The sequence below is a fragment of the Tiliqua scincoides genome, chromosome 8 (genome assembly GCF_035046505.1).
Source record: "Tiliqua scincoides isolate rTilSci1 chromosome 8, rTilSci1.hap2, whole genome shotgun sequence".
Lineage (NCBI taxonomy): Eukaryota > Metazoa > Chordata > Lepidosauria > Squamata > Scincidae > Tiliqua > Tiliqua scincoides.
The window spans coordinates 15707758-15718574 of NC_089828.1; the positions used below are offsets into that span (position 1 = coordinate 15707758).

The window sequence follows — 10817 nt, forward strand, 5'->3', positions numbered from 1 at the left end:
TGCTTACAAGATCAGGTGTCAGCTTTTGGAATATGAAATTGTTCCTTTTCGAGCTTGTGCAAAGTGCATTCTGACACTCATGCCCAGCCCTCTTTCTCTCCCCGCCCCCAGTCTGGGAGAGGAACACGCTTCCAGCTTGGAGAGGTGTGTAGGCAATTCTCGTTTTAGCAGTTATGCACAGCTCATGACCACACAATATTTGGATCCAGTTACTTCCTTCTTATTTATATCTCTGGATTGCAGTTAGATACTATGGGTTTATCCTAATGCATACCGAAGTCCAAAAGGTAAGCAGAGGGAATATGGAAGTTTACCTATCTCTCTTGTTTGTTCATTTCAGAGTCAGGTTTTGAAACAGAAATGCTGGCTTGGAACCTAGAAGGGCTTTTGTTGTTCCTCTTCCTGCTTAAGGGACATGTCAGTTTTTGAACATATCACAAAGCAGCTTCTCCATGGGAGTGTTCCCAATGGTTCGGCGGAAAAACAGCAGTTCAATGCGTTCAGCAGAAATGAACTTCAGTGAGGGTAGGAGCAGAAGCAGCTTTCCAAACCTGGAAGGAGAAGGCAGATGTGAGTTGGGGCTGATTATAGAACAAGTCCTCACCCAGCCACCCTGGTTCTGAAGCCAGGAGGAAAGGCCTGTGCTGTATTGGTGCATTCTTGGCCTGCAGAGACTCTGGTAATTTATTTATTTTAATATGTGGATGTTTTAAAATGATCTTTCTCTCCTTTCTTCTATCATATAATTGGTAGTTTTGCAGGGGCTTCCCAAGCTCTGACCAGACCTGGACCTGCTTTGCAAGATACTTTTGTCATGTACACTCTGACTATGCTTTGGAACCTGTTTTTGCTGGAGTTCATGGCTATAAGGAGAGAGGGTGCTGCCAAACCAATGGTCTATCTCAGCCAATGCAATCAGCTCCAGGATCTCCAAACTGCTACTTGAACAGGTTTGCCATTTTTTTTGGCAAGATATATGCGCCTGCGTTTGTATATCTATGGGATGATAACCTTCAACTGTTGCTTTTCTTTCTGCCTTGCTGCTGTTGAAAAACACAGGCTCCCTGCCAGGGGACAGAAAATGTGAAACCAATTTCTGTGCAGCTCCACAGGTGTACATTTTCAATCCTTGTTGCATATATGCAACATTGGGCAGAAATGGCTTAACAAAGAAAGGGTTCCATAAAATGCTTCAGGGACCTGGGTTGCTTTTAAAATGGGTTGGTCCTAAGGCATAGTTTGAGAGCACATGATGTAGTCAGCTTTAGGTCTGGTCAATGACTTGATGGGAAATCACCTTAAGCAGCACCCTTCTATTATGGAAGAAAGGTGAGGGATACAAATACAGGTCCAACCTTGTTACACACGGATTTGACTCAACACAAATGGCCACTGCAAATGAGAAGGAATGTGCTGATCCCTGGAGAAGGGGAAAAATGCATCCCTTTAAAACCAGTTTAAAAAACTGAACAGTCCTTTAACAATAGCCTCCTTAATGAGAGAGAGGGCAGCTGGCTTACAATCCATCAATCCTTCTCTCTCCAGGTGACCCCTCTCTTCCCCCTGAGCACGTGAAAGAAAGGTGATCACTTTGCATTGGTGAAGGGAGGGGCTGAGTGGAGTGCCTTTCTAAGCACTTGGAGGAGGACTGATTGATGGATTGTCTTCTTAAGGACTGTTATCTTACATCACAAAGGTCAGCAACGCTGTTTTTAAAGCACCAGAGCAAGGGGACTTTGTTTTTTAAATTGATTTGCTTTAGTGCATTTTTTCTCATCCAGATGAGTTCTGGGAAGGAAGCCCACTCGAATAATGAGACTCAACCTGTAATGAAAGTATTCAGAAAGGAGAATGGGAAGAGAGCCCTTGATAAGACGGCCCTAGTACATGTACCTGACAGGCTGGCTGGGATAGTGTATCTGATTATGTTGTCCCAGCATCACCTGGGACTGATCCTGCAAATTCTCCACTTGTTCCGGATCCTTCAGGCCTCGTGTCTCTGCAAAAATAAAGATTAAGTAGTTTACAATTAGATTTACTAGGCTGATGGCTGCTTTACAGGCAATATGGAAGAAGCCACAGTTTGGCCCACCACTGAACCATCACAATGGACCTGTGTCAGGAAGGGAGACCTAGGCAGTGCGGTATGAATGCCCTAGAGCAGGGATTTTCAAACATTTTGGCCAGAGGGCTGCATCGAATATCTGGCGTGGTGTGAAGGGCCAGAAAAAAAATTTAAATATAAAATTTAAATAAATAAATTTGAGATGGAACTTAGATGAGTGAATAAATGAATGAATGGGCTGATTCATTCAGCCTCTCTGGCCCTCGGAACACCCTCCAGACACAATCAGAGCACAGTTCTGGTCATGTTCCATTGAGTGGGCCAGAGGCTTTCAGGGGACAAGAGGTTGGCCACAGGCCAGAAAGAGGCTTACTGCAGGCCGCATCTGGACCTCGGCCGGGGTTTGGAGACCCCTGCCCTAGAAGAAAGTGGGGGAAGTACAAGAATGGCTTGTGCCATGATCTACCATTGCGTAACAGCCCAAATTACACATACATTCCTGTCACTGATTGATAAGGAAGATTTGCCTTTGGAAGATTCTTGTAGGGTCTGGTGGAGGTGGAGAGATGTCCCAGACCAATACAGGTGTTTAGAGTTCCATTTGAGGGAGAAGCAGGTTTCCAGCCTCTGGTCCAAACATTTTTTCTAAAGCTGTATGAGTCATGTCTGCTGAAGCTAGGGCTACGAAGATTCCCTGTGGTTAAGCCGTAGAGTTCCAGTGCCTTGCATTGTTCCTTTCCCCTCCCTATAGTTAGTAAAACTAGATGGCAAAAATTACCAAACCATGCAAACTAAGAAGTTATGCTTAATTAGCATAAAGTAGGTTGCAGAATTTTTTAATTAGCTCAAACTTTGAACAGTTCATGTTGTAACCGAATGCCCCTCTTCCTCCAAACCAACTCACCTGGCTTGAAGAGTATGATGGCTTTCATGCAAGCAAACTCTGTGGGATCCACAGCCAGCGCTTTGAAGCGAGCAATTATTTCTTGCAGGGCCCGCACATCTATTCCAGCAGACATGAGCTTTCCATTGAGCGTGGGGGCCAACTCTGACACGGAGAGAAGTGGGCAGCTCTCCAGGGGCAAAGACCACTGAATGGCACAAAGCAAGAACAGTTCGCTCCAGGCTTCCTCCAGTAAGATCACCTGCAAAGATCAAGACAGTTATGGGATCCTGTAATTTTGGGAAAACATCTGCTGTCATAGGATGTCTGCTCATCCTTCACTAACACCTGCAGGTACCACGACATAAGCATCAGATTCCATCCTAGATTACTGGGTTAGCTCAAAATACAGGCAGAGATCTAGAGGAAGGACCAGTAGCTCTGTCATAATGTTTCTGCTTTGTGTGTAGAAGATCCCAGGTTTAATCCTTGACATCTCTAGGTAGGTCTGAGAAAGACTCCTGCTTTGTAGTCATTACTACCCAGTGTATATTCAGCTAAGACTTAGCAGGTACCAAATCTTAGCCATCAGGGATCTGGTGCCTGCAAACAGCTTTTCCCATCACAAGCGGTGGAGCTTTCTATTAATTGCTGCACTGTCTTGTCTTTCAGTCATCTCACAAAGTTGCTCTGGGCAGCCACTTCCACTGCCCATCACCCCAGCAGGCTCTGTACCTAGATTTCTGGTTTGAAGCAGCTGCCCAGAGCAACTTTGAGATGGTTGGATTGAAAGATAAAACCGTGCAGCCTGAAATGGTGAACCTCCATGCGCGTCTAGGTGGACTAATGTTCTCAGTTGAAGGTTTATATGTTCATAGCAAAGCCAGTCATCTTCTCAGTTGTGCGTCTCTACCCCCTTTAACCCCAGGTGAAGTAGTAGTAGAGAGCCAGGGTGATGCAGTAGTTTGGGAGTTGGACTTATACCTGAAAGGTCCATGTCTGAATCCCCACTCAGCCATAAAGCTTCTTGGGTGACATTGGGCCAGTCACTATCTCTCACCCTCGCCTACCTCACAGGCCTGTTGTGAGGATGAAAGGAAGGGAAGAACAGGTAAACCCCCTGAGCTCAATGGATGAAGGATGGTATAAAAATGTGAAAAATAAGTAGTTAGACCTCATGCAAGGACTCACCTGGTCTCGAAAGGGCAGGTTTGAAAAGACAGGTAGGTTCTTTGCCCACTTGACAGCCATGAAGAGGAGTCTAGCAGAGGTTTCATAGACACTCTCGAGGCTGGTGGGTGGGTAAGGGGACACTTGAGTCTCGCCCACCGGACGCTCTGGCTCATTCCCTGTTACATCAATGTTCTCATCAGCTGTGGAAAGGAGAATGGAGAATATTAAATTGAAATCTGCCTATAATTTATTACATATAATTTATTAATGCTATGCGCTGCCTGCAAGGGCCTGCTCACAGGCAAAAGGAGGACAGTTAAGTTGTTTTCCAGGATATGAGGCTAAAGAAGAGGACATATCCTGAAAAAGAGGGTCCCCCTGAACTGAGGTTGACGGAGGCTGCCCTCCTATAGCTGGAACTTAGCTGGGAATAAGCCCCATTGAACTCGATGAGACTTACTTCTGAGGATTTGCATAGCACTGGACTGTGAGATGCTTGCCTAGATTAGTGGGGACCAGCTGCTACCTATCTGTCCTGCTCCATGGCTTCCAAAAGGAAGAAGGGGGTGGAGAGTAGTAGGCTTCCTTTTCCTTCATATTTCCCCTTTCCAGTCTGAATCTAGAAAGGATTCGAGGACGAGGAGCAGTAATAGTAGTAGCAACTGTCATGGGCAGCTGCCAGGAAAGGGGTTGGCATATTGTGAAGGAAGGTACCAGGCAAGGAGGAGCAGTGGCATTTGGGCTGCCATTTCAGGAACCAGAGGGCCTTTGGCCAGACTCAAAGAGGATATTCCTTGCAGAAACTAAGTGTGGTATACATGGATTTCTGCCTACTCACTGTTGCACTTTATCTTCATACTAAATCTCTGAGATAATCTCTGGGCAGGAGAGAGTGGGTGGAGAGGGGGTCAGAAGCCAGGTCTTCGCAGGCCACGTTTGACATGCTGTGCAATGCCTCACTTCCACTTGCTCAGTGGTGAGAAGCATTCCACGCCTACACAAAAGATTTTCTGTTGCATGCTGCAGTGCAGTTCCTCTCCTTTCCTTCCAGTACTGATCTGTGGCAAAAGAACCTGAGCACTCAGCCAGTCTCTTTTAGCTCTTTCTCATTGTTTGTGCAGCCAACAGGTCAAGGCCAAGAGAAGGCAGCATGATCAATGTAGTTCTGGTGATACTCAGGAGGGGGCAGCAGAGGACAGTTCCACAGGCTTGGTTAAAACCAGTGCAGCCCATCCAAAGCCTGCCTTTGCCACTCTGTATACCAAGGGTAGTGTTGACTTGCAGAAGTTTGGGAACCTGGCAGCCCTGTAAGGTAATGGCTTCAAAAGTCTGCTAGGGACCCTTGGGGCTATGGTAGCAGACTAGTCCCCTCTCCACCCCATCCTGCTGCCACACACATACCACCCCTCCCCCAGCTTCAGGAGTCCCAGTCTTGAAACCACCTACCATCCTCTGGCTCTAACTTGGCACAGGTCTCAGCTGTCATCAGGCTGGCCATGAAGCGGTGGTTGCTAGGAGGAGTTGAGGGCTTGGGCCTTGGGCCTCCAGTCCCAGAGCAGGAGGCAGGGCCTCTGTGGCTCTGGAGGGATGGGCAGGCTAGTGGGGGTGCATCTCGTGTTGTAGCCAGGTGCTCTGGTTGCCGCTCAGGGTCCAGGTCAATAGCATCAAGTCGCACTTGAGCTGTGCTGCGAGGCTGGCGTTCGTTCTGTACAGCTGGAGAAGAACAAGTCGGAGGTTAGCCATGAAGCAAATGGATGGGACCCCCAGAGGTAGGGGCCATAGCTCAGTTGTTGAGGATGTACACTGCATGTAGAAAGGACCAGTTTCAATCTCTGGCTTCTCCTGTGAAAGGATCAGGTAGCAGATGATAGGCAAGACTTCTGCCTGGGGTACTAGAGAGCCGCTGCTCTGGAGTAGCTCAGCACTGAGCTTGCTGATATCTAGACTGGAATTCTAGGGATCTGTCCCCTTGTTCTGCATAATGCATCTTGGATGCTGATGGTGCTGTATATTTTTAAAAGATGAACTAATTATCTAAGGTAGTTGCATATGTTTCTATTTTTCTGCCTCTTCCCACCACCATCCCATGCTATTCAGAACTGTGTTATTGGCAGCGTCCACCAGCTTGCCACACCAGCATCCTCAAATGACAAAGTGAGGAAAGGAAATCTTTATTTTTAAATATCTAGTGTCAAACCTAAGGCCTGGGGGCTGAATGTGCCCCCCCAGAAGCAATTTATCTGGCCCCTGTTATAATTGGGCTCCCGCAGCTTGATAATTAGGCTCTTATATCTTGAAAATATGAACAAGATTTGCACATTCTCTCTTTTGTCATTTGCAGATCATGACTACCTTCATGACTACAAAGTGCTTATTTCTGGCCATTATCTGCTTAATGATGTCACTTCTGACCCTCAGCAGGTACCATGAATGCTACCTTTTGCCCTCTGTATGAAATGGGTAGTCCAAATTTGATCAGTACAAATCTGTTGTACTTCTGCCACCCTTCTTTTACTCTTTCATATGTTATCACTTTTGCCATGACTGCATAATAATGCTGTTTTTACATTTCAGCCCAAATTGGAGCCTCAAGGCTGGGCCCAATTTGTGATCACAGTGGACCCCCACCTGAAGCAGAAACCAATTCTGAGGTCATTGCAGGTGCATAGTACAGCAACTACCTTCTGCTTATACCTGCTGGTGTATGTTTGCTTGAGCCTTTCCCTAAGCCCAGGTCTGCACTCACCATCTTTGTTCATACCAGCCTGAAGGCATTTCTTCAGCCGGCAGGCCTGGCACTGGTTCCGATGTGCTTTGTCCACGGGACAAATTCCTGTGCCAGCCTGGCATCTGTCAAGGGAACAGCACAGTGTTAAGTAGCAGAGAGTTGCCCAACAGACAGTTGTAGTTCCTGGAAAAATGATTAAGGACCCAATCCTATCCAACTTTCCAACACCGGCACAACTGCAATGCAGCCCCAAGGTAAAGGAACAAATGTTCCCTTACCTTGTGGAGGCCTCCATAATTCCCCTCTCACCACAGGATGCAGCCCACTGGCTACACCAGGACTGGAAAGTTGGATAGGATTGGGCTCTAAGGGCCCAATCCTATCCAACTTTCCAACACAGTTGCAGCCGCAATGCAGCCCCAAGCTATAGGAACAAATGTTCCCCTACCTTGAGGAGGCCTCTGTAATTTTTTAAAAAAATTAATAATTCAATTACCAAAGCACAAAATAAAAATCAGTTTCATAATTCTAAGTGTCTTCCTTTATACATCACACATGTTCAGAACATGCTAGGCATCAGTTGAGAAGCACGATTTATTTTGCCAGTAAATAATAAAGCTAGTTCAGTTTTGCTTAAATCTATTGTACTTCTGTCACCCTTCTCTTACACTTCCATATGCTGTCAGTTTTGCCATAGTAATACTGCATTTTCTAGTAATTTTCATAGTACCTTTTCATGTACATTTTCATACATTTTCATAGTAATACTGCATTTTGCCATTACTGCATAGTAATGTTTTGTAGTTGTTGGCATCCTATTTGACTTCCAATTCATTGCACAGCCTGTTGGAAAAGCTGAATGATATTGCTTGTGTCTGTGTGAAAATTTAGCACTGTATCTATTTGCTCTTTTGCATAATTGGGCTCCCACTGATCAGGGCAAGGCAAAGAGGTGTGTAACACAGTCCCAGGTTCAGTCCTTGACAATTTTCTCCGGGCAGGTCAGAGAACAAGTCCTGCCTCAGACCCTGGAGGATGCTGCCAGTCAGTGCGGACGGCACTGATTGGGATGAACCCACGATCTGATTCATAATGCAGCAGCTCCCCATATTCATGCTTTGCTAAGTTCAAAACTGGCAACCCTACCTGTAGATGAGCTTCCGGCGTACGCTGCGCTTGAAGAATCCACTGCAGCCGTTGCAGGCATAGATGCCATAGTGCTTCCCACTGCTAGTGTCCCCACATACTTTGCACAATAATGTTGGACTGCCGGCTTTACCTGGAGGCAGACTGAGCCCTGTGAAGAACAGAAAGGGAAGCTATCAGGAGCAGGAGGAAGAGGGGATTCTTACCCTTCTGCTTTTGTGTTTGCTTTAGGAAGTTCTGTATGCAATAGAATAATTAGGATAGTTGCAAAGGTATGTTAGAAAAGCACATAGGATGACGGCGTTTGCTGTGCAGACAGCTGCGCTAGTCCTTTTTGAAAAAGGATGGAGAACTTTTCAAATGCCTTCAGTAGACTTAAGGGGAAAGAACATTTAAAATGTCATGTTACTATTTATTAGTAATTCCAGGAAGGAAGAATTTGGACAACAACAGCACTTCAAAGGAACTGGGATCTGTTTATGGACAGAATATTGGAATTCTACAATACCAAGACAAAATGTGACTGCTCAATGTGACTGGCTTTCTTTTGACCTTTTCTGACTCTTAAACCTGGACCTTTTCTGACTCTTAAGCCTTGTTGTTGTTTGTTGGTGGTACTACTGCTCTTTTCTGTAATTATGCTTTGCTTTATTTCACTGCATAGATGGATGTAGTGGTGTAGCTAAGGAGGTGCAAAACACTAAGTTTTGCAGAAAGCCCCATGGCAGCAGATGCCTGATCTTGGAAGCTAAGCAGGGACAGGCCTGGTTAGTACTTGGATGGGAGACTGCCTGGGAATACTGGGTCCTGTAGGCTTATATACCATAGTCTTTCGAGACTGAAGGTTGCCAACCGACCAACCATGGCAGCATTAAGCGGCATTCACCAGCTATGCTGGATTGATGGATTTTTGGGAGGTTGTATATGAGTTTGTTTAAAATGTTTTGATAGAATAATTAAAAAACTAAAAAGTAATCCAAATGATCAGAAAAACAATCCCGTTTCAATTTAAAAAATAGAATAATAAAGAAATTTGGCTCCTCAGCTAATTTGCATCATACAATTTGCTTCTTCGGTCCTGGCTGAAGGCTTGTTCCTCAAGGATCGCAAGTCGAGAAACTTTGGGAAATGTCCACAATATGAAGTTCTGCCTGTCCTCTTTTTGTCCTGCCCTCCTGCACTTGACCAATTGAGGCTGCAGCCCTATCCACACTTATTTGGGAGTAAGCCCCACTGACTATAATGGTTCTTACTTCTGAGTAGATATGCATAGAATTGGGCTTAAGTCGCTAACTTAAAACTACAAAAAGTCCTTTTAACATTTCAAAAACTAACACATTTATTATAACTTCAGCTACAATGGACCGCAGTTCACTTTTTCAGATGCACAAAGTGTGATCTTCACTTAGTAGGGAGACCTGAGTGTAGGGGGTGGAATGTAAACTGTGAGGTCAAATGTCCATGAAATGCAAGAAGTATAATATTCAACAATTTTACATAAAACTGAAATTTATATAAGATGAGGATGGTGATAATTCACAGCAATGGCCACTGGCAATAGTGTAGCACAGCTAGGAAGGTTTGTTAACTCATGTAGTGTGACCAGAAACTATTATCTTGATTTAAGCTTGAAGGGATACAATCAAAGTTCCTGACAATTCAACAGCCTTGCACTCAAGTCTCTGTCTGAGGCTCTTCTCTAGGTGCCCCTGACCTTTAAAAGCTACTCGTAGAATGGGAAACAGCACTGGGATATAGAACCATGTTTCACCCTTGCAAGTTAACGTGGGAAGCTTTTTCTGCCCAGGCCACTAACTGACCTTGAATACTAAGGACAGTGTACTATATGCAAAGCTGTAGATTCTGCATGCAAAGGATCTAAATGTGGCTGAACGTGTCCCCTTCGCTCTCTGCCACATTCCGTACTTGAAGGGGACTCACTCGCTCCAGCTTGCCATTTGTACACATGGGTGAAGCTCTCTATAGCATGGTGGGTCTGACTCTGAACCAGGAGCCCAAGTGCTCCACAACTCCAGCACCTCACCCCAGTCATCAATCAGATTCCTTCCCATAGCACCCTTGCTACTTTGGTATCCTGGCCAATTGCCGCAGGGTCTGTTGTGAGGAAAGTCTCAAGGGCTGGGACAGAGAGGAAAGGGAAGAGGATCCAAGAATGCCACTTACCTGCCTGACTACCCTCCATTCCTTTGCTCATCACAGACTCTGTAGGGGAAGTAGCCATGCTGGTGGTTGATCGGTAAGGACAAGGTGTCTTGTGACGTTACTATCCTCTTCCTCAGGTGTAGAGCCAGAGGCCCAACTGCGGAGAAGACAGCTGCTGGGTAAGTAACGGGAATCCCTTCAACCCAGGCAAGGAGGGTTTCCCATGGAAGAAGCTCTGTCTCTGTTCCTGCAAGCCTCCCAACTGCCCTGGAGACCACGCAGAGCCTGGCTCTTCCAAAGGGCCTCTGAGGTGGTTGCGTGTATGTTTGTGTATCTTTGTGTACACACACACACCCACATGAGAATCTGTGCTCTTCGAGGCTCCTGTCGTGTAGTCCGGAAGATTAGCTCTTAACGCTGTGTAAGCAGATGCCCATTTGTCATCCTCTTAATCTTTAGTCTCTCTTCAAAGGTGGAACCATCAGCCACACAATGAAGAACTAAAAAAGGTGCAGAGACTCATTCATGAGCTGTGGAGGGTGCCAGGATGCTGTCAACAAAACCCCAGTGACACCAAATCTCTTTGCACCCTTCTGTCCACATCAGCTTAACAAAACTACCTCCATGCTCTGCTGTCTCGGGGCTGCTGGCTGGGGAGA

The 10817-nt window shown here is 45.9% G+C and overlaps 1 protein-coding gene across 1 annotated transcript; it reads right to left on the minus strand.

Annotated features, from left to right (window-relative positions):
- Nucleotides 1–418: 418 nt before the first annotated feature.
- Nucleotides 419–10237, minus strand: NR2E3 (nuclear receptor subfamily 2 group E member 3). The gene is made up of 8 exons (XM_066636146.1): nucleotides 10180–10237; nucleotides 7996–8146; nucleotides 6868–6971; nucleotides 5568–5834; nucleotides 4140–4321; nucleotides 2970–3210; nucleotides 1894–1999; nucleotides 419–551 (listed from the first exon to the last, which is right to left on the minus strand). Exons 1-8 carry the CDS (start codon nucleotides 10235–10237, stop codon nucleotides 419–421), a joined length of 1242 nt encoding a protein of 413 aa, XP_066492243.1.
- Between the last annotated feature and the right edge of the window lie 580 nt (nucleotides 10238–10817).

Coding starts and splice junctions, on each gene's coding strand:
- NR2E3 (XM_066636146.1), bottom strand. CDS start 10,237: ATGGCTACTTCCCCTACAGAGTCTGTGATGAGCAAAGGAATGGAGGGT. Junction 2,000..2,969: donor CATCATACTCTTCAAGCCAG/GTGAGTTGGTTT, acceptor TTATTTTTGCAG/AGACACGAGGCCTGAAGGAT. Junction 552..1,893: donor TATCCCAGCCAGCCTGTCAG/GTACATGTACTA, acceptor TTCTCCTTCCAG/GTTTGGAAAGCTGCTTCTGC.